The sequence below is a fragment of the Mustela lutreola genome, chromosome 2 (assembly GCF_030435805.1).
Source record: "Mustela lutreola isolate mMusLut2 chromosome 2, mMusLut2.pri, whole genome shotgun sequence".
Lineage (NCBI taxonomy): Eukaryota > Metazoa > Chordata > Mammalia > Carnivora > Mustelidae > Mustela > Mustela lutreola.
Window position 1 is genome coordinate 65,618,878 of NC_081291.1, and position 27,907 is coordinate 65,646,784.

The following is a 27,907-nucleotide window of genomic DNA, read 5'->3' on the forward strand; positions in this document are numbered from 1 at the left end:
CTTCTGAGATGGTTCTCTGCTCAGCTGTTTCCCACTGGTCTCACTGAGCTGGGTGGGGCCTGGCCTAGAGAACGAAGCCCCCGCCCCCAGTTAGGGGCAGACAGTGGGATGTGGCTGGTAGAGTCCTCCTGTCGGGCTGAGCACAGGAAGCTGCAGGACCTCAACCATCTGCACCAGCCAGACCCGTCTGACCTGTCCCCAGCAGCCCGGCTGTGGGCCAAAGGAGCAGGCCGCACCCTGCCCTGGGGACTCCCAGCCTAGGGCCTGAGGAGCAAGGTCAGCCTCCCCCTTAGGAATAACGATTTATACAAAGTGCTGGAAGGGAAGACCAAATAAGGAGACTAGATCTGGCTCTGATTCTCTGCCTTTTGGTCTGTGCTGGGCTCTCCTTAACTTTATCTCTGAGGCTTATGGGGTAAGAACATGGACCCAGAATGCCAGGTTCAAATCCCAGCTCTCCTACCTAGCAAAGTGACTTAGGCAAATCACACTGCCTGTTTACCACCACTGGGTCTTGGTGTCCTCAATACTGTGCAAATAACACGGCTTGTCTCAAAAGCTCATTCAGTTCGCATATACGCAGCACTTAGGAGAGTACCTGGGGCATGTTTGTGACTTCCTTATTGTTTTCATGTTTCTGCCACTATCTCTATGTTTTATCCTCTCTCTGCCAGTTCTGCTACTCTTTGGGTATCTGTCTCTTACCTCTGAACATGCATGGACATGGCCTCATCATCAATGGTCAGAGGAGGATCCATAGCTTGGTGCCTGGCCTGTGATGGGTAGCCTGTCCCTGTAAGCAGCTTAGCCAGGACTTTGGCTTCTCCTGGTAGAGTATCCTGGTACATTGCATTGCTCTGTCTCCCTGCTGCTGGTCCTCAGCTGAGAACACTCTTTGTAGAGTTTGCTTCAGCACGCATGATTTCAAAGTCTGGGTCTCTCCAAGGGCTCCGAGGCCCTGCTCTGATTAGCCTGGCGGTCTGGACAGCAACTCCTGGCCACTCCAGTTCCCTGGCGGGAAGCCCCCACGGGGCCCTAAACCATGGACACAGCCCATGGCAGGACTGAACCTACCCCCTCCCTGTCTAGGGCAATAAGATCGCTTCCTGGCCTTTTTTTTTTTTTTTTTTTTTTTAAAGATAAATGAAGACCATTTGGGTTCTACAGTAATAAAAATGTGATTAATGTATAATCCTTTACAGCACCATTCTCCATACAGACAAACCTGTCTCTCAACAAGCCACCCCAAGAAACCAGATTGTAAAGCAGATGCTAGTAAAGGGGACCGGTTTCCCATAGGAAGGATGGTAGTAAGCTGGGGAAAGCATTCCAGATGACTGACTCAGATCAAGAGGCCATCCATGTGGTCAGCGGGGTGTTACAAAGACAAGGCTCAGCCACCACCAAGGATAATTCTGTCTGTTCTAAACGCGACCCCTACCTGTCCGGTTCCCAAACTGTCATCACTGGACAACTTCTCTTGAAAATTTTGCTGTATTCTACTCATACTAAGTATTTTGCTTTATATCAATTATATTGATATACTTAAAAGTTAGAACCATTCTGAGTAACAGCACTCATGAATTCATGACTTTGTCATGCTAGTTATTTTTCTCTATTATGTAACAATGATTTTTAAACACATGGCTATTAAACTATAAACTATTTGCTGTATATCATTGGAAGGGATTTGTATTATGGTTTTGGGGACAGGCACATCTCATCTAATTTCCTACCACAGAGGGGGACACTGAAGTCCACAGAGCAGAAGCTCTTGGGAAGGTCACAGTCCTAACTCCCAGTTCAGAGTTCCTTCCTCTGAGGCCAAACCGGGCCTGTTACTGGCATCATGAGAAACAAGAAGAGAGGTGGTGGGAGCTGCAGCTAAAGTGACCTCTGCCACTCTCTTGCCAGTTACAAGTAACATAATTCCTCTAAATAGGGACCATTGCTTTTGTCCTCCAAGGCGTGAAAAAGGTTTCTGGAGGATAAATCTGTTGGTCAGTGTCTTTTAGAAAATCTGAAGTGGGAGCTATTTTTTTCTTGGGCTGTACCAGTCATGGGTAATCGGGTTTGTCCCAAACCAGTGAGGAGCAGCAGAGGCCAGCGGAGGACCTGGGAAGGAGACAGAATGTATGGACAGAGTGAGCCAAGGGCCTCCACAGCCTATGGGATGATGGCCTCCCTCACACAGCCTCAGCTGTGGGACCTTCTGAGCTGGTCGTCCTGTCTGTGTCCCAGCTGGGCAGGATGCTGTGAGGAGTCTCTTCTTGAGCCCTGGGGGTCTGAAGACCAGATAGAGGAGGGGAGGCATTTATAAACTAACATAATAATATGAAAATAGATGTAGGGAGTTTTGTTTTTGTTTTTGTTTTTTTTCCCCAAACCGCCTCTTTGTTCCCCTCTGCTCCCTCAGAGTCTGGAATAAAAATGGAACCCAAAAGAAGGTGCCCAGTGAGCCCAGCATAAGTTAAGCTGGTGGATCCCTCTTCTCCTCAGAGCAAAAGTGCCTCTTGTGCCTTAAAAACACAAAGCTTTGGGATGCCCTTAGACCAGATGAGGCATGATTCAAATAAACCACACACAATAGAGAAATGGGTAAGAATATATCATATTCTGAATCTCTTCTCCCCTGCCCCACTTCCCAACCCCTCCAAGAAACTTCTTTAGCTTGATGGCTTCCACCCACCCTGGCTCCCACTGACCACAGCTAAGGCTTCAGAGACCCTTGGGCCTTTTCCAAAATTTCTTCTCTGATTTGGGGGTAATTAGGATGCTCTCTGAGAACCTGGGACAGAGGAAGAAAGGGGTGCAGCATCAGGCAGGGGGTGTCCATCTCTGCACCAGGACCAGGCCACAGCACCAGCCCCCCACCCCACCCCTAATGTATCCCAGGGGCTTACAGTGGCTTACATGGTGGCAGACTTCAATGGCCTCCACAAATCTCTTGTCCTTCAAGTAGTTGAAAGCGAGTTTGAAGCCTGTCCAGGGGCACAGGGAACACAGACAGTGGCACCCTAACTACCCAAGAGCCAGGGTTTCGGTCCTCCTGCCCAGTGCCCAGGTCACCCACATGCACCTTGGCTGATTGCCTTACCAATGCCAGGATTGGCGTGATGACTGTACTTCCAGGCCAGCTCGTAGTTGGTGGCTGCATCTTTGTAGGACTGCTCCTTCTCCACGATGAAGCCCATGTACTCATAGGCCTTGCAGCAGGACTGTAGGGAAAGCCACACCCCATCCCAGCACAGGGTACAACCCACAGGGGAGGGGAGATTTGGGGGGGCAAAGGATGGTGGTGAGCTGCATTAACTCTAACCTTTCAGGGTCTCCAGTAGCATCTCCCACCTTTGCGAGAGGTCGACCGTGTGCCCCCTCCAGGCTACCCCGACGTTGGCATGACCCCTTTCCCCACAGCTCTCCAGCTCTGACCCTGACACCCCTTCCCATCTAGCTTGGCTGCCCCACCCTGACCGCCTCCTCTTACCTAGCCCGGTCCCACTCCCTGATCCTGCCCCCGGTTCCATTCCCATCTTCCTTAGCGTGCATGTGCCCTCTTTTGTCCAGCCTCTTCACATCAGTTCTAACCCGCACCTCCTCTGCCCCCGATGCCCACGCGCCCCTCGCCCCCTGCCTCCACCGGCGTCCCCCCTCCCCCGACGGCGGCGCGCCCCCTGCCTTGTTGTACTGCACGCAGCGCCGCAGCAGCTCCGACGCCAGGTCGAACTTGCCGCCCTGGCAGTACAGGTCCGCCAGCAGGAGCCAGCTCTTCTCCAGGTCCTCGGCCTCATCCAGCGCCCACGGGGCCTTGGCGAGACGCTTCAGCTGCGTGCGCGCCTTGGGGACCTGCTTCAGCAGCGCGTAGGCCTGTGCCATGGCCAGCAGGGCGGGGACGCTCTCCTTCTGCGCACGGGGGGGGGGGGGGGGGGGGGGGGGAAGGGTGTGTGTGTGTGGGGGTGTAAGCTGGCGTGAGTGCACTAGGCCCCCAGCCTCGCCCCACAAGCCGCCTGTCCCGCGCGCCGGCCACCTCAGCCTGCGCCATCTCGATGAAGGTGCCCAGCGCCGCCTCCACGTTGGCCTTCTCCCTGGTGGCCAGCAGGCAGAGACTCTGCAGCAGTCGCAGCTGGGTCTGGCCCCGGGCCGAGTGCGGGTAGAACTCACGCAGCAGCTTCTCCGCGGTGCGCACACCATGCTGCTCTGAGCCCTTCCTGTCGGTGGAGCTGCAGCCATTGGACACCGGAACCCGGAACCCGTGGGGCCCTCACTTGGCCTGGACCCCGCAGCTCACGAGGCTCTCCCCTCCTTTCCCAGGGTCCTGCCCCTGCGCCCCCACCCCCACCCTAGGTCAGCCAGGCCCCTACTTGCTCTCAGCCACCAGATTCTCAAAAGCCTCTCCGCCCACGATCTCGTTGTCTGGGTTCAGACAGATCTGCACCATGTAGTAGGTGGCACTCTGGCCCCACGAGCTGTCCTTGCGTGCTTTGTTTAGGAACTTCAGTGCTTCGTTGGGTTGCCCTATGTGCCTGTAGCGGAGAAGAGAAATACCCAAGAACCAGAAATAGAAACTGAGGGCCAGTGAGGGCAGGGACTTGCAGGGACCACTCCCTGAGTCTGTGCACACTAGGGCTGGATCGCTGCTTTTCACCCCCCCCCCCCACCCCAGATCTGCACGCTGAATTGCTACAGAAGCCCAGCCTGTCCGCTAGGAAGAACCCCCTGCTAGAGATCATGCTGACCTCCCTTTCCCCCCTCCACTCACCAGCAGTAGATGCCTCTGCAGTAGTTGAAGCCTGGCTCCAAAGGAATGCGGCTGGACATCTTCTTGGCCAATTCAAAGAAGGCAGGGGCATCTTCAAGTCTGCCACTTCTCCATAGCAGATCAATTAGTTTATTCAGTACCACAAAATTGTCTAAAATAAGAAAGCAGAAATCTCCAGGCTATGCTAACCACTAGCTAGATCCGTCTGGGTGCTGCCAGATGGCATGGAGAAGGGAGGGGACCAGCAGACACTGCCTGGTTTGGGCTGAGCCTGGACATCCCAGCAGCCTCAATGTCTCCACTGGTCTCCACAGTTGAGAGAATTATCATCATCATACTGAAAAGTAGTAATAATAGCTAACACTGTACAGTACCTGGCATGAAGCGCTTTGCCTATATATTAACTATACAACGGGGTACCAATGCTTCCCATTTCACAGATGAGGAAACTGAGACACAAAGAAGTTATCTGCCAAAGGTTACACAGCTGGTGAGTGGAAGAGCTTGAGTTAGACATAGGCCATCTGGCTCCAGGATCCGCACTCCTAACAGTTGCACTCGGCTAGGCCTCTAGGCAGAGCTGGTTTTGGGCCTCCAGGGGCTCTAGTCTGAGCATCAGGTATGGTCCCTGCCCCAGCAAGAGTGTGGTTTGATACTGCAATGAGGGAGAAATGTAGCTACCCATAAGGGAGAATTTCGAGCCACCTCCAGGTGCTGTGACCTCAGAAGGGAGCCACATTCAGTCCAATGGCTGTGATGTGGGGAGAGACAGGTTCTCCTGGGTCTGGTGCCAAATGCTGCCCTGCCTGAGACCAGGAGACCAGGAACTGGCCCCTTGGACTGGGGAAGGGCCAGCATGTTCCATCAAGGCTTTATCAGTTTCCTGCCGCTCTGGGAACAAATCAGAGAGGAAGGGGCTTCCTCTGCCCAATCAGGAAGGAGGGGAGGGGCCCACCCTTCTCAAGGGAGAACAGTCTTTGCAGGGTGGGAACTGTTGTAGCCAGTCTTAATGCAGGCAGTTACCTGGCGCTTTCTCCAGGACTTGGTGGTAGAGATCGACAGCAGCTTCATATTTTTGTTTTCTAAACATCAGGTCAGCCATCATCTGTCAGAAAACACACAGTGCCCTGGAGTTCCCTGGTGGGTAGGCTGGCCAGGGGTGGGGATAAGCAGGGCTGGTGAGAAAGCACTTCCAGGGGAAGCTTCTCTAGGCACTGGGAGAAGTGGCCCCAGGAGGAGCCCAGAAGGAAGACCTGACTGGGGTTAGAGGGAGAGGATGTAAGTGGGAAGAGAAGCCCAGGGCTGGACACCAGAAGGACCCTTTGACAGGCTGCAACAGAACTAGCCTCTCCGCCTGTGTCTGGAAACTGCCAGCTGCAAGCAGCAGCAGAGGTGGAATGCGGGCTCCCCTCTTCTAGGGGTGGCCCTGGTGGCTGCCTGGATGTTAGGGAGGAGAGAAGTCAGGCAGGAGAGCGTTTTTCCCACTCTCTTCTTTAAACCCAGGAACCTGTCCCACCCTTGCCTTCACCAGCTATAGGTGTGGTTCCCCCTCCACCCCCCCCTGGATGGGCCCAGAAGACTGACGTGGTCCCTGCTGCCTCCCCTACCTGGTGAAGGGCAGCGGCCCCACACTCCATCCCCTCTGCCTGGCAGCCCTTGTTGTGTGGGGCAGCCAGGCGACTGAGTTCTAGGGCTGGGAAGCAGCCCTCAGAGTCACAGGGAGCCTGGGGAGGGCAGGCAGAAGGTTCGAGGTTGGGGGCTCCTACCACAGAGGCGGTCTCGTGGTGCTCCTCAGACTGTAGGAGGAGGGCACAGTGCTGCTCACACAGGTCCAGCTGTCCCTGCAGCAGGAAGAGTCGCGCCAGCTCCAGCACCACCTGTGACAAGACCAGACAAAACGGACCAGCGAGCGTCAAGGGGAAACTCCGAGGCTAATGTCTCCCGCTCTCATCACCCATTTCTGTTAGGTCTCTGGCTCTACTCTTTTCCTTTACCAGTTCTCCAATCATACCATGTGTTTTACTAACTAAGTATAACTTGTACCTCTCCTTCAGCTCTGGCTCTGACCTAACCATCTCTGGGCTGCCTTCCGTGCCCCAGACGCGGAGCAGGTACCTATCTTCTGAGTTCCCACAGTGTGCAGACCCACATGCAGGCACATATCGTGTAGCACTGGAACTACAAATGTGCTCATCTGTGCTCCCTCCCTGAGGCAGTCTTTGGGCAGGGATAGGTCTGGGCCCACCGTCTCCCAGGCCTAGCACTGTGCCTGGCATGTTTGAGACATCTGTTAAACGAGTACATGTTTTGTTGTTGTTGTTGTTGTTTTAAATATTTTATTTATTTGACAGAAAGAAAGAGAGAGAGAGCACAAGCAGGCAGAGCAACAGGCAGAAGAGAGGAAGACGCAGTCTCCCACTGAGCAGAGAGCCTGTGGGACTCAGTCCCAGGACCCTGTGATCACAACCTGAGCCAAAGGCAGATGCTTAACTGAGCGACCCAGGTGCCCCAAATGATTGTTAAATGAATGAATGGCTGGGCCACTAAGCTTTTTCTCCGTTCTCCTAGTATGGACTCCACCCACTCTCTCTGGAGAGTCACACCACCCTCATGACCCTAAACCTCCTTGGAAGCTTAGTCTGAGTTTGTGCCCAAAGACCCCAGGCAGCCACAGCTCTCACTGTGTCACCACCTCCAAGGGGGACCCAGAAATGCCAGACTAACATGACTTTTGGCAGGGTCTTTCCCACTCCACCTCCCACAAGTGGCTGTCCAAAGTGAGGCTTCCCAGACTTGGTTCGAGGGCCCCATGGTCAGCTAGAGCAGGCTCCCCACACCATGGGTCTCAGGGCCCTTATACCTCAGGTACTCAGCGAGGCACAGGAAAGGACCTGGTCTCTGCCCCTAGGCCGGAAACTCTGCAAGGCATCACAGCCCAAGAGAAGGGGGAGGCTCTGGCTTTGAGGACCCCACCTTATTGTCAAAGGGCGAGTAGAAGAGGGCATCCTTATAAGACCGCACTGCCTTGGCAAACTCCTTCTCTGCCAGGTAGTGCTCCCCAAACTGGACACAGATGGAGGCTGCCAGTTGCTTCTGGGAGGGGATCATTTCTGGTTGCTCCAGTGGAACACGCTTCAAGATCCGAGACTGGAGGTCCATGGCCTGAGGAGACCCGTAAAGTCAGGATCAGAGACTCGGAGCCTGATGTGCTAGATCTCAGGCCAATTCACAACCAGTCTCCACGCTCTGGTTTCTGTGTCAGCATATTATCAGAAAGGGCATCTCAAGTGCCCTTGAGCAGATCTGGGTCACTCTGGACAGGCAAGGCCACTGGCTGAGCACTCAGGAGTCAAACTGGCTCTGCCTTGGGGGCAGGAGTAGAAGCAAAGGCGCCCAAACAAAACACTCCAGTGTACTGTCCTTGTTTACCTGTTTCCATCACACCCTGCTGTCTCCTTGTCTAATCTGCGCTTGCACAAGCCCAGAGTAGGTGCTCAGAGCAGGCTGGGTTTTGACAGATGCATTTACTCTGCATACTACCCTGCAGGGACTCTGAGGCAGCCTTCACAAATACCCACGACATAAAATGATCAAGTGAGTAACCCGGGAGTTTCGGAAGAAGACGGATTAAAGACACCAGGGTCAAGCTTTGGGATTTCTAAGGGCCAAAAGGGAGTGGGAATCTGGTGGGAAACAAGGGCATAAATCATCTCAACAGTTAGAGAGTGGGCTCTGCTCTTACACCCACAGAATGCACCCCTTTGCCCAACAAGTGGCAGACCATGCCCTTGCTGGAATGAGAGAGGAAGGTATGGCAGGAATGGCCAGGAAGTGTCCCATCGAGGCAGCTGGGTGGGGAAAGACCTTTGTTTGGATCAGGTCAGACCTGGTTCCAATCTCACCTCCACCACTTACTAGCAGTGAGATTCTGAGCATATTTCTTTTTTTTTTTTTTTTAAGATTTTATTTATTTATTTGACAGAGAGAAATCACAAGTAGATGGAGAGGCAGGCAGAGAGAGAGAGAGAGGGAAGCAAGCTCCCTGCCGAGCAGAGAGCCCGATGCGGGACTCGATCCCAGGACCCTGAGATCATGACCTGAGCCGAAGGCAGCGGCTTAATCCACTGAGCCACCCAGGCGCCCATTTTTTTTTTTTTTAAAGATTTTATTTATTTATTTGACAGAGAGAAATCACAAGTAGATGGAGAGGCAGGCAGAGAGAGAGAGAGGGAGATTCCGAGCATATTTCTTAACCTCTTGGAGCCTCATCTGTGAAGCAGGAACGTCCCAGTGCTGTATCTCAAAGGCTACCGTGAGAATTAATAAGAAAGCAAAAAGCCTAGTATAGCATCCACCACAGAGCATTCAGTGACTGGGAGCTCCTGGCATTGTCGAGTATTATCACCTCTAGCATCCTTGAGGACGAGGGCACCTTCCTCCTCCCTGCCTTCTCCAGCCTGGCCCAGCTGGCCTTCAGGCACTTTGGGGCACCATCAATGAAGAGCACAGGTATGGGGATAAATGGAAGGCAGAGGCCTAAGGTGTAACCTAGGTTCTCTTTTGAGGGCCAGCTCTTGAGCCTTCTAGACCAGCCTTACTTTTATAGCTCCCATCAGGAAATGGCAGATAAAGAGCTTGCTTGAGTCTGTTGTCTATCGTCAATTACCTCATTCAAAGTTCCCATCACGTCCTCTTTTTTATGACTCTTGTAAACCTTTGCCAGCAAAAGCAAGCACTTGACATCATTCATCATGGATGGGATGTCCTTGACTGCAAAATGGAAACTCAAATCAGTGTTCTCTGGCCCCTGGGAGGCGGGGGATGGGGGAGGGAGGGAACTGGGTTCAAGACCCCTGCATCATTCTGCAGGCAAAGAGAGTGTAGGAGGCGGTGGGGGGCACAGTATGCTGGGGGAGAGACTTTCAGACATGGCCTCACCAGAGTCATGTTCCAGTGCTTGTTTCAGAACTTTCTCTGCCTTGCTGAATTTCTTTAACTTCAGGAGCAGCTCAGCCAGATCACAGCACAGAAAGTCCTGTCCACTGATCTTCTGGGCGGCCTCATAATAATTAATTGCCTTAGGGTAAATGGGAAATACTGGCATTGGGTTTGGTTTTACCCTTGAGTGCCTCACACCGTGTTCCCCTCAGCGGCCACCACTGTGTGTCCCCGCAGAACACAGAAGCCTGAGATGGAAAGGCCCTCCCAGCTGCAGAGGGCTCAAGCTGGGCAGGTGTATATGGAGGGGTGGGGAGAAACGGTGGCTGGCTTCTGAATTCTCCCCTTGATACCCCATTCAGCAGGGAGCTGAATGGGGTATCATTCAGGGTGGAAATGCAGCCAAACTCCCCTCCCATCCTGACCCTCCTACCCATACATCCTCTTCCCTCTTCCCTGCTGGGCTGTCTCCCCCAACCCCACCCCTACCTCCCCACCCCAACCTAGCCTGACCTTGGTATATTGGTGGGTTTTCACATAGGCTTGCCCAATCCTGCTGACGAGGGATGCATCGTGTGGGTTCTTTCTATAGGCCTCGTCATAAACCTCCAAGGCCTTCTCAGGCTGGTGGGGAAAGTATCCAGAGGTCTCTCTCTCTCTGTCTCTTCTCTCCCACTGGAGACATGAGATCAGAGGACCATGTGGCAAGGCCATGAGGCTTTCACTCACCTCCTGAATGTTCATGAAAGCATCACCCAATAGCAGGCTGGTGTGGGGACCAGGCAGATGTTCACAGAGTTCCCTCCAATAGCAAACAAAAACTTAGCTCAGACCTGTGCATCTTTCATGTTTCTCAATCCATCTCCTCCTTTTCTTTCCCACTAATCCATTCATTCATTCATTAATCCATTCATTCATCACCCAATACTCATTGAAAGCCCACTGTGCACACTAGCCACCTTAGTCTAGGCTCTCCTCATCTGTTTTCTGGACATGCCAGAACTTCCACCCATTCCTCTGGCCTCCACTCCCAACTCCCACCCCCCTCCCAGACCCCTCTGCATAAGCAGGCATCCTGCTCTTTCTTTCTTTTTCTTTTTTTTTTTTTTAAGATTTTATTTACTCATTTGACAGAGACAGACATAGTGAGAGAGGGAACACAAACAGGGGAAGTGGGAGAGGGAGAAGCAGGCTTCCCGCCAAGTGGGGAGCCCAACGTAGAGCTCGATCCCAGGACCCTAGGATCATGGCCTGAGTCAAAGGCAGACCCTTAACAACTGAGCCACCGAGGCACCCCTATCCTGCTCTTTCTAATACTCCATGTGACCACGTTACTCCACTGTTCATTGGTTTCTCACTGCTCCTGGCTTTGCCTCCCTCATCCCCACTTCCCTAGCACTGCTTCCCCACTGGATTGCTTAGGCAGAATTTTGCTTGAGGGAGGGGCTGGGAAGGTACTTTTATGCCCCCACTGTCAAATCATATAGGACTTCTAACCCCAGCTCTCCACCCTCCTGCACCTCTCATTGGCCACATCAAGTCACTGGACATTTCTTCAGGGACAGACAGAGACAGAGCCGGGACAGACAGAGACAGAGCCAGGGCAGAAGTGCATTCCCGTGGTTCCCCCCAGAATGTGGGGCCATACAGGGCAGCCAAGCAGGACAGATTTGGTTCCAGGTCTTCAGATCTCAGCAATGAGCCGGCCTGACTGACTCAGCACACTCAAATTCTGACCCACAGGAAATTCTGTACTTGGCATCTAACACACTTGGAGGACGTGCACTGGAGACCCAGGTGGAAGAAACACAATTTGGAGGAAACACTCCCTAAACCAACACTGGAAATGCGGCTGTCAGGGTGCTGCCTCCTGGGGCTTACCGGTAACAGCCTATGTAGAGGCGGGTGTCTTTGCGGGTCTGCAGGTAGATGTTGGCCATCTTCTCCTTGGCTTCTGTGTAGCAGGGTTGCTTGGGCGTGATGTTCCTCAGCATGCTCAGTGCCATGTCCACATTCCCCTTGCTCAGGGCCAAGTCCACGTTGGCGATGGTGATGCGGATCTCCTCTGGTGTGCCGCTGAACTCATTGATGGCGTCCTGCATGATCTTAGTGGCCTCATGCTGGGACATGGGAATCCAAAAGACGCTCTGTTAGCTGTCACCCACCACACTTGAAACCTCTTGGAGGAGACTTAAGTGATCCCTCTTCCCACTCCTAACCCCTGGAGAGAAAGGAAACAGAGACAGCTGGGAGCATCCTGCTATACGGAAGCCAAGGGGAGGATGGCTCACATCCACCTGCAGAGAGGTTCCAGTGGCAGAAAGGAGAGACAGCCCTTCAATGTCCACAACTACTGTTCCTGGGGGATGGCAGGGGGAAGGTGCTCAGAGACCTGGGGGTACAGAAACCCGTTACTGTAAGAACCAGCCTATTCTTAGCACCTCAATGTCCGTTGGCAATTCCTTCCTGTTGGAGACCTATGACACATCTTGTATTTTCCTGCTTTTGGTCAAAGGTATGTTTTATTTTTATTTATTTATTTGAGAGAGCGCATGCATGTGCACACGTTCATGCAGGAATGAGGGGTGCAGAGGGAGAAGCAGACTCCTCGCTGAGCAGGGAGCCCCCAGCCCCACCCTGTAGGACTCTATCCCAAGACCCTGAGACCATGACCTGAGTTGAAGGCAGACGCTTAAAGGACTGAATCACCCAGGTGCCCCAAAAGTATTTTAATGTTATGGTATTTGGTATATAAAAGTCCATTTGAATTATTTCTTCATTATATTTATACCCTTGATTACTTTAACAAAGTACCTTTCCCTATTTTGGTGATTTTTGACTTGGGTTCAGTCTTACCAGACATTTCTTCCTCAACCTCTGCTTTCTTTTTGTTTGCTTCATATGTTTGTATCATGTTTTTACTTTCATTCTGGGTCCTTTGGTTTTTGAAATATAGACAGTAAAGTTTCCTTCTGTTTGCTTGTTTAAACCACTCCAATGCCTCTTTTATTTAATAGGCACATTTATTTCATTTACAATTTTATTATCACAGATACATTCTTAGGTTTTCCGTCAACTTGTTTTGTTTTCATTTTTTTGTTGTTGTTGTATTCATTTTTACATGCTGCTGTGTTCAGCTTCATTTCTGCCTAATGTGAGGTTCTGCTTTCCTTTCTTCATAACTCTTGAAAAATGTGGTGTATATCTTCTAAGTTCTACCAAGATGGGTGCCTGGGTGGCTCAGTGGGTTAAGCTGCTGCCTTTGGCTCAGGTCATGATCTCAGGGTCCTGGGATCGAGTCCCGCATCGGGCTCTCTGCTCAGCAGGGAGCCTGCTTCCTCCTCTTTCTCTCTGCCTGCCTCTCTGCCTACTTATGATCTCTTTGTGTCAAATAAATAAATAAAATCTTAAAAAAAATTCTACCAAGAGCTATCTTTCTATCAAGAAACATTTTGTGAAAACTTTTTGTTTTGCACTCTATAAAGATGGAAAAAAAATTGCATATAGTAACCTCACCTTCCCTTCACATCCTCCTCCCTGAATTTTTTATGGGATACTATTGTTATTTTGACTTTAATAACTTTTATTTCAAGAATTTAGCTATTATGCTGGCTTTGAGTCAAAATGACTGTAATTATTTCAATGTAATTATATTTAGATTTATTTAGATAAGTTCTATGCGTCCTTTTACAGTTCAGATTTTTCCCACTTGTAAAAACTTCATTTATTTTGTGTTTTGGTTGTCTGCATTATATTGATAAGTAGGTTTTTCAAAATATTTTAATTAACACCATAATTCTGGAGTTATTCAATTTTTTAGAGAATCCTTTATTGCTTTCACATATGAAAGACATCCTGGGGGACATCCCAACCCCTTCGATATTTTATAAGTATTGTTCTGTTACCTCCCTGAATTTAGTATAGTTGAGGAAAAGTCTGAGGCCAAGTTGATTCTTTTTTTCTCACAGCTGCCTTCCCAGATGATTGTCAGAACCTTCAATGACATTGTGAATCCTTGATTCTCGTAACTTCATTAGGGTATTACTATTAGGATATTTCTTGGTCTTAATATTTTACTGCTATTTCTCCAGCACAGAGTGCCTTTCTGGGTCACTGATTCATGTCTCCCCTAAAGGAATCATTCTCCCAGTACCTCTCTGATGTGTCCCCTGTTCCGTTTCATCTCCCTTCTGCAGAAACAGTGATTTTGCATTGGCTGGCTATCTGCCTCTTTCTTTCTTATCTGTCATCTTCTCAGATCACTTCAGTGATTTTCTCAACCCTTTCTCCCATCAGAGCGCCTCAGCAAGGGTTCAGCCATTTTCTATTTTTTTCGGGGGACTAATGAGATTACTGCTTCCTGTAGCTTGGCTAGTGAACCCCTTTGTGGATCTCTGGTGCTCTGCTTTGAGCTAGTTTTTACAAGAGTCCATGTTCTTTTTATTTTCATTGAGTCCACAAATTTTTTTTTTTAAAATATTTCTTCTATTTTGTATAATATTTTCTCCCAAAGTGTAACCCTCACTTGTCTTTGGCTTGTGATTTTGTTTCCTCTCTCCTCTTTCCTCCCTTCTGTCCTTCTCTCCTTCCTTCATTCCCTCCCATCCTTTCCTTCCTTCCTTCTTACTTTTCCTCCCTTCTTCCCTCCTCTTCTTTTTTCCCTCCCTTGTTTGCCTCCTTCCTTCCCTATAGCTACCATGTTGGACCCCTTCTGATGACTGCTCAGTCTCAAATGCCATTCTCATTCCCTTTTCTTATTAACAAGGCTGGAGAGGGAGAGGGCCTAGCACAACTGCCCAGAAGCCCATTTCCTTTGAGCTTCCTGTGGGTCCTCCCTTGTGGGGTAGACTCTGTGAGAAGCTGGGGTCAGGATGGAACCCCTGGTTCACAGGAAGGCCTCACTCTACAGATTCTAGAAAAGCAAGTGGCAGAACTGATTTTCTGGTCATTTCCCTCCTTACTTTCCTCTGGCCCATGTCTCCTAGAAAGGAGTCTGGACAGAGAGAAGGAAGGAGGCATTTTAGCAGAGAGTTCTTGTCTTGTGGTCCTCCCCTTCCAAAAGTGGAAATGCCCCTGCTTTTCCTGGCTGACCACATCTCTGGTTCAGAAAGTTTCAAGCAAATGCAGGGACCTCAGGCACCCTTCTTTCTCTCTCCCCCACGGTTGTAAAGTTCTGAGAGGACGGGGCCCTTGCTGGCTGCTCTCTTCTATCCCCAACTCCCACATGGCACCTGACATATAGCTGGCCCTCAGTCTCTAGTCAAATCAATGACCAGCTGAATCAACTTTTTTGGGATGTGGCACTCCCCTAATTTCATTATAGACGGAGATTCCATCTCCACTTGCAATTCTTATATCCCTTTGGCAGATTTAAAGGAAGGAAGCACAAACAAGCTTCTGCATCCCCATCTTTACTCCAAGGGCAATTTTTAACTTTAAGGAGAAAGGGCCTCATGGGCTTTTCCTTCTCAATGGCAGGGTCATCACAGGAGGCCAGATGCCCCAGGACTGGGGGATCGCAGAAATGGTCTTGAAGCTCTGCTGACAAACCCCTTTCTGGAAAGTGGGTAGGTGAGTGAGGTCAGCGGGGCCAAGAGAGCATGTGGAGGCAGCTTCCCCGCTCCCATCATCCATCTCTGTGTTCTCTGATGCTCCTTTACACCTGCATAGGATGCTAAGGTGCTCCCTGCCTTTGCCTAGTCATCCCCTCAAGGCCCCAGGGCTGCCTCATACAGTTGACCATGTTGTATACCACAAAACTCCAAGGGGACAGAGTTCATAAAGGTTTGGTGTGATGATGGCATCCATGGGCACTCTACCTGGTCCCCTCTGCATAGCTACCTGCAGCTGTCCTCATGGGCCTCTCTGCTCTGAATGCATGTCTTTACAGGGACAGTGTGGTAGGCAGGGGATGGATCAGGCAGGACACAATAGGGTTTGGGCTTTACATTGAGGGCAGTGGGAGCCACAGAAGCCTTTAGGCAGGGGTATGATGTGCTCCCAAATGAATAAAGGCTCAAATAATAGCACAGATAACTAGAATCAGAGAGCCTGGGTTGATGACCCTGGACCTCCAAAGGCCTCAGTCCCAAGGGAAGAGAGCATGGCATTTCTTACCAGCTCCCCATTCATCCGGAGGGCATCTGCCAGTTCCAGTAAGATGGACACCCGCTCGCTGGGCTGTACAGAGGGCCCGTGGAACTTCTTGCCTCCTTCTGTCTTCCGAGTTGGTAATTTTATGATCATTTTCAGGGTCTTTATGGCTTCTGGATAGTTCCCAGACTTGTTGAGGGCCCTGGCCTTGATGTAGTGGTAGAGGGGGTGGTCTCGGACCTAGAGAAGCAGAGAGGAGCACAGGGCTCCAGCACGCTGCTGCTGCTGCGACTCACAGTACACAGCCTGGAGAAAGCTCCAGAAGCCCACTGAGCCTGCCCCGCCTTTGGCCAGCAGAAGGGTCTGCAGGCTGTAGGGAGTGCCTGGGGCTACCCTCCCAGGGCAAGTAGGGGGCTGCTGCTGGGTGGGCTGAGGGGTGCTGAGCGGGCAGCTGGGCACAGAGGACCCCACCTGGAAGTTGTGGCTGACGCCTAGCTCTAAGCAGTGGGAACACATGGTGAAATTGCCCTGTGCCAGATAGATGTGGGACATGAGGAGGTGGGCATCCACGGAGGTAGGGTCCAGCTCCAAGCAGCGTTGCAGGGTGCTCTGGGCATTCTCTAACTCTCCTAGAAATGAGAAACAGACCTCTACATCCAGGGCACCCAGTGGACTCCCAGGGCCTAGGATGTAAAGGCAGAATGAAGTTTCTAAGTCCCGTTACCCGGAAATACCCAAGTTGGCCATTTGACCCGGGTCTGTCCTGTTTCACTTGGAGTTCTCATTTTTTTTTTTTTTAAAGATTTTATTGATTTATTTGACAGACAGAGATCACAAGGAGGCAGAGAGGCAGGCAGAGAGAGAGGAGGAAGCAGGCTCCCTGCTGAGCAGAGAGCCCCATGCAGGGCTCGATTCCAGGACCCTGGGATCATGACCTGAGCCGAAAGCAGAGGCTTTAACCCACTGAGCCATCCAGGCGCCCCTGGAGTTCTCATCTTAAAATCAGAACTACGGTTTGTGCTTTGACCCAGACAAAAGCCAGGAAACTCGAACCATGGTGTGATCCCCTCCTTTCTCTCTGCAGCCCTCAGGGAGACCACTAAGTCACATCACTGCTCTGTGTGGAAGCTCTGGGGAACACTTAAGTCTTGATTCCCACACCTCAGAGCAGAGTGAAACCTAACAATAATGGTAACTATAGCAGACTAAAAAAAGCATCTGCTCTATGGCCAACACCTGCAAAGCATCTTTAGAAAGGGGGTTTCATATTTGCCCAGCCCTGTGAGATTGGAAGTATTATCCATGTCTTTTAGCTGTAGGACTGGAACCCAGTGACGATTAAGTCACTCATCTTACAAGGAACCAAGTCAGCACTGAACTCCAGGGCAATTGGTTTCTGAGGCTGAGCTCTGATCTAGCACTAGGGGGTACGGGGTCTCCCTGCAGCCCCAGTGGGAAGCCCAATAGTGGGGTACACTAAGCTGGTAGGAGGGTCCTGCATTCCTCTGCATCTCTCAACAGCTCCTGCTCAGGGTCCATAACCTGGTGGGTGGGGAGCACCTGCATGTGGATCCCGACTCCCTGCTCCTTCTTTGTGTGCTGCAGAAGTGTGAAAGTGTCACTATGGCAATTGAAGCAGCTGGAGACCTGGCTTTGGCCCTAAATCTACTTGTTGGCAGCTGCCAGCATCCCTGGGGGCGTGCTCCTGCCCTTGCCTCATACCCAGGAGCCCCTGCAACTGTGGGTAAGCCTGGAACCCAGAGAAACACTGGAAAGCCGGAGGAGGAAGGGGTGGGGAGGTCTCTGTGCAGCATGACCCATGCATGGCAGTGCCGGAGGCCGATCCATGCCTTGGCATTTGGGATTCTTCGGAAGCCCCCAGCACACCAGAGATCAGCTTGTCTTCCAGGAAGACGGGGTTACAAGGCTGCCAGGGGAGAGTACCCAGAGAGGACAATAAGTCTCCCACGAAGGCTTCTCCCTTTTTCCCTCTTTCTCTCCAGGGCCTGGCCTTGAGATGGAAGATGCTGGAAGGATATTGCTCTGGCCACCCTGAGATTCTGAAAGCCCTAAGACTACGGGGTCTCACCTCCCCATGAGGCCCTCAGGACCACCTTTAAAACACCTGCAATCCTGCCGCTGCCTCTCCTCCTCTGCTTTAGTTTTCCCCATGGCATTACTAGGTCCTAACAAACAACGCAGTGTGCTTCCTTATTCTGTTTATTGTCGATTTCCCCTTACTAGAATGCAAATCTCGTGAGGGAATTTTTGCCTATTTGGAGGACTCCCAGAGCCCAGCATGAGCGCGGCCCCGGTATATAATGGAAGTTCAGGGATGATGACCTGGCCCAGAGCTCAGAAGCCACCAACAGCAGGCCGGGTGGGAGAGACCCCTGCTGGCCAGGGAAATCAGGCTGGTTTCAGGGGACTGGAGGCCAGAGATGCCAGCAGGCCTGGTGAGGGTGTGTGTGTGTGTGTGTGTGTGTGGAGGGGGAACTCACCTGAGAGGTACTTGACCTGAGCCATCACATACAGTGCATCGATCAGCGCTGGTGCTGCTTTGATTACAGGAGTCAGGATCATGGCGACTTGTTTAAGGAGCGGAGACACAATCTGTCCTGGCGACCGGGGCTGGAGGAACACGGGGCCTAGCTGTACAGTTGTCCCCATGCCAGACAGACACCTAAAGCTCTCAGACAGCACTATTTCAGTGAAGGAATTTTACCTCATTCCAGGTGTTTATTATGGCACTCTGTGCCATCGAGGACTAGAGCAAAAGCTCCAGAGAACGGGGACTTGGTTTTGCTTGCTATCATGTCCCCAGTACCTAACTTGGTATCTGGCACGTGGCTAGTGCACTTGATAAATATTTGTGGGACAACTCATGACATGGCACTGGGGGCGACACGATCCTTGCCCCCAGGGAATCCTGGCTAGCTGGGAAAACAGGCAAACGAGTAAAGCAGACAAACAAGTAAAGGCTAGTAGATTTCTTAGAAGACTGCTGGAGAAAAGGAGACTGGTTTTTCTCTAGGATAAAGGCAGGGGCACAGTCCAGTGCCCTGCCCCTCCATGGGTGGTCTGTGGACAATCACAGCACAGGCATCACCTGGGAGCTCTTTCCAGAGGCAGGCTCCCTCCTCCGACCCCTGCACCCATCAGAATCTACACTGGAACAACTCTCAAGTGGTTCACATGCTACATGTTCAAGTTTGTTCAGAGGAGAAGGGGTTCCCCAGCCACAAGAGCACAGCGCTGCCTGGTAGCCAGCCAGGTGATGTACCTGCCTCTCTCCAGACCAACGCTCCTGACCCCCACCATGAGGACAGAACTTCCACTAACCTGCTTGGGGCAGAAGAACAAGTACTCCTTGGCGAGGCAGACCAGGAAGAGGGGGTCCAGTCTTTCGAAGTACTCAGAGCCTAGGGGGAGGCCCTGCATGCTGGAGAAGTGCAGCTCTGCGACCTCCTTCAGGAGGGCAGTGACTTCCTGCTCTCCTGTGTGCTTGCGGGATGCCAGGAGGGCCTGGAGGAAAAGCAGCACCTGTGGGAGGCAGGTGCAGCTCTTGGCACCAATGCCAGCTGGTCAGTGGGTAGGCGAGGGTGAAGCAGGAGTCCAGGCCATGTGGGCTGCTGGATACCGGAAACTGAAGTGGGGGAGACCCAATGCTGGAGGAACCCATGCCCCTCAGAGGGCTCTGACCTCAGACTTCCCAAGGGACTGCTGCACCTCCTTCAGGAATTCCAGCTGGTGCTCTGCCTCTTCCAGGTGGCCGTCCAGGATCTGGCACCAGATGATCCCTGGGCCGGGGATAGAATGAGCGTGAGCAGCCGGCACTGACATGGAGCCAGCAGGCCAGCAGGCCAAGGAGCACAGAGGCGACAACGGAAGGAAGGGTGATGCATGCTCAGGATAGAGAAGTCAAAGCATGAGGCAATATGGAAAAACATCCCTAGTTCATACACTAGCTTGAAGCAGATCTCTCCCCATAGGTAACCGCCCTTAACAATTTGCAGTATAGTCCTTGGACCATCTTTCTAAGCATGCATTTGTTAGCAATGTGTTCGCGTCTACATGATACACGTCCGTGTATAAACACCCACCCCGTTCTCCCTAATGGCAACATAACATGCCACTGTGGATTCCATACAGCATTTGACTATGGTCCCATTGAAGGACACCTCATCTCGTATTTAGTTTGCTTTTGACGCTTAAATGTTGCAGGGTCTCGGTAAATGTATTCCCATGTTCTAATTCCTGAAGTTGAGCTGATGGGTCAAAGGGCATGTATATCTAAAATGTTAACAGTAAGGCCAACTTGTCCTCCAGAGATATTTCAATTAATATTACAGCCAAGAACTTGAAAGTGGCTTTTCTGCACAACCTCGCAGATATGCTTTATTTTTTGCCAGTCTAAAGAGTGAACAGTAATTCATTTGAATTCACTTTTTTTTTAATTGCCAGGGAAAATGAATATATATATATATATATATATATATATATATATATATATATATTTTTTTTTTTTGTATATTGAATGGCCTTTTTCTTTTCTACTATGAATCTCCTGTACATAGTAGCTTTAGCCTGTTTTTCTTTTAGGGTTGTTTTCTTTTTATATATTAAGATGATTAATCCTTTGTAGCCAACATTTTCCATTAGTTTGCCATTTACCTCTTCAGTGTCTTTTGCCATCCATTACATTGAAACTTTTATATATTTTCCCTTCCAGCCTCTGAGTTTCCCCCAGGGAAGACAAGTCCAACTGAATTTTTAGGTTTAAATATCTAATTTATCTGTAGCTTATTTTTAAACTAATCTCTACACCCCCTCCCTGCAACGTGGGGCTCAAACTCACAACCTCAAGATCCAGAGTCATGTGTTCTACCAACTGAGCCAATAAACTGGAGTTAATTTTTGAGTATGGTGTGAGATAGGAACTTCCTTTTACTTTTTTCATGCTGGATAGCCAGATGTTCAGCCATGGTTTATTGAAACCTACCACTGTGTTGGTTTGAAATGTCACCTTATTCTCAAGACCTGTTTCTGTGCCATTTATCTGCCTCTTTATTCCAGCATTGGCCCCAAGCTGACTTAAGTACTATTGTGTTTTAGATTTGGGACACCAAATCCATCTATTCTTACTATTCCTCTTTTATAGGTACTTTCTGGTTATCTCAGTGTATTTATTCCTGATTGTCCTCCTAATTATACCATCTTGTTTTTCACTACTATCCATCCCACCATTTGGCTCATCTATGGAATTTTGTACTTTGCAATCATATTTTTAATTTTCGGTAGCTTTTTTGTTCCCTGTACCCTTTTTCACAGTAGCCTGTTCTTTATGTACTGACTGTATGTAAAGCCTCTGCAAACACGAGCGGTGTTTTAGTGGGGGAGGGGGACGTCTTTTTCTATAACTGGCTTTAACTTTGCTCCTCAGAGGGCTGTGGCTTTCCATGTCCCACCTGGCCCCTCTTTCAAAGCATTAGCAGATTTACAAATGGACTAGACTGATGAGTATTAGCAGCTAAGGCACATTTCCCAAATTGTTAAGGTCACTGATTTTCCAAAACAGGTCAGATGAGAGGGTGACTCCAGCACACACCTGACAGGACTGGCCCAGGCTGGTGTGTGGGATGGCCATTCAGGCTGGTGGACTTCCCTCCCGGCTGACTGGCTGGGGGTCTCCCCTGAAAGAGGAAGTGGGGAAGGACTGAGCCAAGTGGGGGGATGTCAGGGGATGTGGCCTTTGTGTGGAGCAGCAAGTCTTTTTGTCCTTCATGTCTCTGATGGTGGTGGGAAGCATCAGGGGCTCCCACCTGCTACCTCCTGCCCCCCCCCCTTAAGGGTCTCCTCGATTGCATTCTCCAGTTGCTACCAATCCTCCAGTAAGTTATCTCATTATCTCACTGACTGCCCCACTGCCCCACGGCCTATTTTGCTCTCAGCCTCCAATGACTCTGAGCTTGATTCGCTTTTTTGTTTTTGTTTTTGTTTAATTTCTGTATTTCCTGGAGCTCTCTGGGGGAAAAAATGGGTCTACTTATTTCTTAAGGTGGCCCATCTCCGCCTCTGTTGGAGTATGGGTTTATCTGTTTATATGTCACAGAAAGGTGCTCCTGTCATACAATGTACCCCCAAACTCACACACCCTCTAGAAAGAATGCTTCCCAGCATTTCTCCTCTGGATTCATGGATGCTACCCTGCTCCCTGCCTTCTGTGCCCCCATGCCCCCACCCTGCCCAGCCTGCAGAAACCTGTTAAGGCAGCCACACTGCTCCCATCCAGTTTCAAGGCCTCCGAGTACCACCGAGACGCTTCCCTCACTTGGTCATGCAGGATGAAGAGGTAGCCCAGCTCTGTGGCCACCTGGGCATAGGAGGGTGTGGCCACGAATGCACGCTCCATGAAGGGGCACACCAGCCGGAGAATCGCCTGGTGTTTCCCACACTGTGAGGAATGGACACATGGGATTAGGGAAACCAGTCAGTGCAGCCTGTCTGAACAAGGCCACATCAGAGACGGGCACATCTCAGCTGCTCAGGAGAGCCCAAAGGCTGCACGCAACCCACAGTTGGGTCTGTGCAGTTGTCCAGCTTACAAAGAACCTCACCCTGGCCACATCTGTGGAACTTGCCTCCAGGCACAGGGCCCTCCAAAGGGCCCATCTCCTGTCTCACCACAGTAATTGGTCCAAGTCACCAAGAAGTTTTTCAAAAATTGAAGCTGGGTGACAGAAGCTCTTGTATCCCGTCGATATGGGAAGTTGCCCAGAAGGCTGTGAGCAGCCATGTTCCCTGCCAGATGTGCAGAATGAGCAGAGAGCATCAGACATAGATCTGTGTCTCTGTGGGAAAGATGGTGTCCCCGTGGCACTTGACCCCATGGTTCTGGTTTCCAAGGCCCCGGAGCTACCTCAGGTTTTGCAACGATTCCTTCTAGTTAATCTTGCTTTGGGCTGAAGGGTCTGACAGAGGCAAATTGTTTGGCAATCTGGTCTTTTTGCACCTGGTCTGGTCAGAGAGGTACAGGCAGGCCTGCCTTTCCAGGACACTTTCATAGAGAGAATATGGCAGTCGGGTATCCCGGGACCCCGAGCCACGGCTGGGTATGGCTCTGCTATGTAACAGCCATAATACTTCCCTCTTCCCCCAAATAAGGGACCTCCTACTCTAAAAGCACTTCCAGATGCCATTGTGCTCATCTTTACAGTGTCTCTGAGCAGCATCTGGGCCCAGATACAGAGCCTACATGATCCAGCTATTGGCCAGAGGCAGTTAGGGGCCACTGGGCATGGGCCATCAACCCGAAAGGCCAAGTTTGAGCCAGAGAGGGGAGGACAGGGTACCCAGGCAGCTTCCAGGGGACCACAGCGCTCCCCATAGGAACACAGCAAGAAGCATGATTCAAAAACCTGGAAAGACCCTTCTTACCAGCCTGCTAATCACAAGAATTTTTTTAAGATGGAGGCTTGGATTTTGAGGCTCCCTTGTTTCCAGTGCCTTAATCAGATTTCTAACATGGTTGGTAGCCTGTGGGAGACAAAACAGACAAGGTCAAAGGTAAAGTAGAAAATGGGAGTTGGGCAGATGTTTCAACCCTGCTGCACGTTAGCATCCCCTGGGAGAAGTTCCCACACCCAGGAGCTAGCCCCAAAGATTTGGATTCATCTGGTCTGGGGTAAGCCCAGTATTATTTTAAAACCGGTAGGTGGATCTTTCGGGAGCCTTGCTCAGCCAAGAGCTGGCACCACCCCTTTGTTCATGGATCTGTGAAGAGAAGTTGCCCTTTCAGATCCCCCCAGCCAGAGCCGGAGCCAGCTGTCATGGTGTCCACAAGGGCAGCCGCCCAGGCCGGCAGCGCACTGGCCAGCTGGGCTGGCTCTAAGAGCAGATGGTTGTGGTGGGTCCCTGGCCCTGAGCCTGTACTCCATGTTGACAGGAGTCACCACACTGTGCCACTCCATCACTCCAATGAATCCTCCCCACGACCCTGTAAGTCACTAGAACTCTCTGGACTTTCCAGTCTAGCCGACAAAGGGTCAGAAAAGTTAGGGAATTTGCCAGAGGTCACTCAGCCAACTGGGTGACTGACTCCAAAGCCTGCGTTCTTTCCAGTGGATGCCTCTGTCCTTTCCCTACCCAGGAGTGGGGAGTTTTGCAAAGAAGTGCCAGAAGGGAAACCCAGGATGGGGCTGGACTACTCTGCTCAGTAGATATAAGCAAGGTTAGCCTGGGTAGAGGGGTAAATCCCAGGGGCTGAGGTGGGGGGTCAAGGATGGGCATTAATGCTAACTCCGCCCCTGGGATTAACCCTCAGGCCAGGCCCCAGGAAGACTGCCCAGTGCTCTGGGGATGCACAGAGCTGAGGACAGGCCCCATTCTCCTGTTCCTACCCAGAGATGGCACTGGGGCCCTTGTGGAGGGCTCCTCCCAAATATGGAGTGTACCCTCTTTCTCACCCCGCCCCACAAAACCCATAGACTCAGAGCTGTCCAGAAGGAACTAGAAGCTTCCTCTTCCCATCATGAAACCCTTACAGACTCCTGATTTGCCACCCTTTACCGAGGCAACACAATTATTCAAAAAGGCAATGTTATGACTGGAAACACAAACTCTTCTTGAAAATAAAAACCTGCCTGGGCATTGAGGTTTTCATGAAGAATTCCAGATGTGTCTGACTGTGCTCGAAGACTGTTCTGGCTTTCTTTGGAAAAACTATAGGGCTTAGGAGCAAATCTGTGGCTAGGATCTACCTGGCCAATACCCGAGCAGTTCTAATCCACTCCTTAAAAAAATGGCATTTCTTCAAATCAGGCACTGTTCCAAGTTCTCCCACATGACATTCCACTTAGTCCTTCTACCAGCCTCACAAAGTGGTTGGAATTATCTCCAGTTTACAAATGAGGAGCCTGGGGCTTCTCCAGGTGAACCTGCCCAGGCTCAGGGCAGAACCAGAGCCAAGCTCACTGCCTACCCAAAGAGCAAACCAGAGCAGACCCCCTGGGAGAAGGGAGGGAGCGGAGATCCAGGGAGCATGCTCCAAGGTGCTGGGGATGGGGGTTGTCAAAATGCTTTCCCCCAGGCTGTGTTTGTCCCAAGGCCCAACTCCTAAGTCTTGAAAGAACTTACTGTGGTCATGTTTCCTTCTCTTGCAAGCTCATGCATGGCTAGGATTTGGCAGGCATCGATATTATACTCATCATTTTCTAAAATTCTGAAATAGGAAGAGGAGCCACATGAATTGGGAGTATTCATAGGCCAGGCTAGCACCGTGTGGCCGCCACTCAGGATTGTCTGAAAATATCCAGTCTTCCTTTCTCCTTTTTTAAAAAAAACTTTTTAAAGATTTTATTTATTGGGGCACCTGGGTGGCTCAGTGGGCTAAGCCGCTGCCTTCGGCTTGGGTCATGATCTCAGGGTCCTGGGATAGAGTCCCTCGTTGGGCTCTCTGCTCAGCAGGGAGCCTGCTTCCCTATCTCTCTCTCTCTGCCTGCCTCTCCATCTACTTGTAATTTCTCTCTGTCAAATAAATAAATAAAATCTTTTTTTTTTTAAAGATTTTATTTATTAATTTGACAGAGAGATCACAAGTAGGCAGAGAGAATGGCGGAGGGCGGGGGCGGGCGGGGGCAGAAAGCAGGCTCCCCGCTGAGCAGAGAGCCCGATGTGGGGCTGGATCCCAGGATCTTGGGATCATGACCTGAGCTGCAGGCAGAGGCTTTAACCCACCGAGCCACGCAGGCACCCCCCTTTCTCCTTTTAATAATGGAACTCCCTAGTCTGGGTGGGCTCCCAGCTACCCAGAATAAAGACTACATCTCCCAGCTTCCCATGCAGTTCAGTGGTGGCCCTGTGATTAAGTTCTGGCCAATAGTGTGTGAGCACAAGTACCCCAGGTGACATCCTGCTGTATTCTTACTGCTCACCTTCTCTTTCTTCTCTTTCCTTTTTATGGGAGCCACATCCTAGGAATGGTAAAACAGTAAGACAGAAGGGGACTGGGACCCTACAGAGTTAAGCTGCTGTCCAGTCCCAGACAACCACCCAGACTTTTACCTGAGAGAGGAATAACTTCTCATGTCATTTAAGTCATGTATCTGGGGTAATTTGTGACAGAAGCCTATTCATATTCCAACTCTCACATACATGATCATGGTACTGTGGTCCTAGGGTCCCAGAGTGGTGGAGAGGTGGTTGGGGGGTTGTCTGCAGCTATATGATGAAAAGGACGCTTGTTTTCCATCATGTGTCACTGTGAAGACACAGTTTCTGGTCATATATACTATGGGATGTTCAATATTTTGTTTCTTTATAGGAAGCTTCCCATTTTTCATCCTGGTCAGGGATGGCCTTCTGCTTCCTAGAAGATTACTCTGATTCCAACAGGATTGATTAGGCCTTGTGCTTCCTAGAGGATTACTCTGATTCTAACAGGATTGATTAGGCAGTCAGCTTTCAAACGGTTCTAATCCTTTATAGTGATTCTGAAGGTACTAGGAACCAAATACATTTGGGGAAAAAAACCAAAATTTTAAATAACTTGTGAACTAAGGAGGAATCAGAATGGATATTAGAAAATTCTTAGAGCCAAAGGATACTGAATTTATCAAATCCAAATGTGTAGATACTGCTAAAATGGTACCTTGAGGGACATCCACAGACTTAAACACTCATATTCTCCCAACTTGAAAAAAAAAAAAAAACTTATATCCTAAAAGAAAATTGAGAATGGATGAGCCAGGCATCTGATTCAAGAGTTAGAAAACCAGAGCAGAACAGGACCATAAATCATAAAGAGCAGACATTAACAGAGTAGAAACAGAGATGTGATAGACACCACCAACAAAACTCAAACTGGGTCTTTAAAAAGATGAATAAAAGAAACAAATTAATGTAGATGAAGAAAAATAAGAGGGAAGGGAAAAATAAATAATGTTAGGGATAGAAAGAGAAACACATTTAGAGGGGCAAAGATTTAAAACACAACGGTTTGGGGCCCCTGGGTGGCTCAGTTGGTTGGGCATCTGCCATTGGCTCAGATCATGATCCCAGAGTCCTGGGATCAAGCCCTGAATTGGATTCCTTGCTCAGGGGGGGCCTGCTTCTCCCTCTCCCTCTGCCTGATGCTCCCCCTGCTTGTGCTCTCTCTCTCTCTCTCTCTTTCTCCTTGTGTCAAATAAATAAATAAAATCTTTTAAAAAACAAGAAAAAAACCCCCCACAATGGTGGCTCAGCCAGTAGAGAATGCAACTGCTGATCTCGGGGTTATGAGTTCAAGCCCCACGTAGAGGGGAATAGAGGTTGCTTAAATAAGTAAGTAAATAAGTAAGCTTTAAAAAACATTTAAAAACTTTTTTTAAAAAAATACAAAACAATGGGGGAGTTCTATGAACACCACAGCTGGGGAAGCCTCCAGGAGGGAAGGAGTTGGGTATGGGACTCAGCCCATTGGCACTAAACACTGTTCCCTGTGGGCAGGGCAGCAGGGCCTTGGCCAAGGGAGACTGCACACACCATGGTTGTGGCCTTCAGCCAGGTGCTCCCAGGATTCTGCTGGCTGAAGGCCAGGCCTTCAAAGCAAGCTCTTGACCCAACTCCTGCCAAGGACACTGGCCAGGTGTCAACTGTGGGATAGAGAAGCCAAGGCCCACACAGGCACTGCATGAGGGGGCCCCTGTGGGCTTAGCAGGCCCAAATCATGTTCATTTGCTACCAGGTACCTCTCTCTCGGATGCAAATTCCAGGGATGATCATCAGAGGAGTTACCATCCCTCCATGGGAAAGGAAGAGGTCCACTTGTGTTTTGTTTTGGTTTTGAACTATGCTATGGTTTGGTTTTGGTTTTGGTTTTTGCTTTTGGTTTTGAACTATGAACTATGGTACTACAATTTAGTAATAAATCAGAGTGATGCCCTATGGTCACTCAAAGTCTGTTAACTCTTTTAAGGAAGAAAATTAGTAGCATACATTTTAGAATTACTTAATAAAAGTAGTTCAAGTCTTAGAGTTTAGAGACAAGCTTCAATTATCTAGAAAATTCCATCCTCAGAAAACCTTCCATCAAACATCCCTCCCCCGAAGTGGTCTTTATTTCTATCGACAATGACAGTA

At 50.2% G+C, this 27,907-nt stretch overlaps 1 protein-coding gene across 7 annotated transcripts in view; it reads right to left on the reverse strand.

The window, feature by feature from the left end:
• Window positions 1–1,153: 1,153 nt before the first annotated feature.
• The window catches only part of TTC21A (tetratricopeptide repeat domain 21A), a 34,779-nt gene continuing 8,025 nt past the window's right edge, over window positions 1,154–27,907 (reverse strand). The window contains exons 7-30 of one of the 7 annotated variants that reach the window (XR_009350838.1): window positions 24,926–25,010; window positions 23,228–23,326; window positions 22,052–22,244; window positions 19,493–19,590; window positions 19,133–19,333; window positions 18,292–18,421; window positions 16,262–16,419; window positions 15,815–16,030; window positions 11,579–11,817; window positions 10,427–10,499; window positions 10,211–10,321; window positions 9,698–9,836; window positions 9,426–9,529; window positions 7,733–7,921; window positions 6,526–6,636; window positions 5,783–5,864; window positions 4,760–4,910; window positions 4,362–4,523; window positions 4,028–4,220; window positions 3,679–3,903; window positions 3,098–3,218; window positions 2,904–2,981; window positions 2,706–2,788; window positions 1,154–2,285 (exon numbers count right to left, since the gene is read on the reverse strand). Coding sequence is in view for 6 of the 7 variants with exons in the window: in XM_059162025.1 (XP_059018008.1) it covers window positions 2,711–2,788; window positions 2,914–2,981; window positions 3,098–3,218; window positions 3,679–3,903; window positions 4,028–4,220; window positions 4,362–4,523; window positions 4,760–4,910; window positions 5,783–5,864; window positions 6,526–6,636; window positions 7,733–7,921; window positions 9,426–9,529; window positions 9,698–9,836; window positions 10,211–10,321; window positions 10,427–10,499; window positions 11,579–11,817; window positions 15,815–16,030; window positions 16,262–16,419; window positions 18,292–18,421; window positions 19,133–19,333; window positions 19,493–19,590; window positions 22,052–22,244; window positions 23,228–23,326; window positions 24,926–25,010 (3,226 nt within the window). In the remaining variant the exon portion in view is untranslated. Of the gene's footprint in view, window positions 2,286–2,444; window positions 2,789–2,903; window positions 2,982–3,097; window positions 3,219–3,678; window positions 3,904–4,027; window positions 4,221–4,361; window positions 4,524–4,759; window positions 4,911–5,782; window positions 5,865–6,525; window positions 6,637–7,732; window positions 7,922–9,425; window positions 9,530–9,697; window positions 9,837–10,210; window positions 10,322–10,426; window positions 10,500–11,578; window positions 11,818–15,814; window positions 16,031–16,261; window positions 16,420–18,291; window positions 18,422–19,132; window positions 19,334–19,492; window positions 19,591–22,051; window positions 22,245–23,227; window positions 23,327–24,925; window positions 25,011–27,907 lie in introns of those variants that run through there. The other 6 variants (XM_059162025.1, XM_059162027.1, XM_059162030.1 and 3 more) reach the window with 6 other exon arrangements.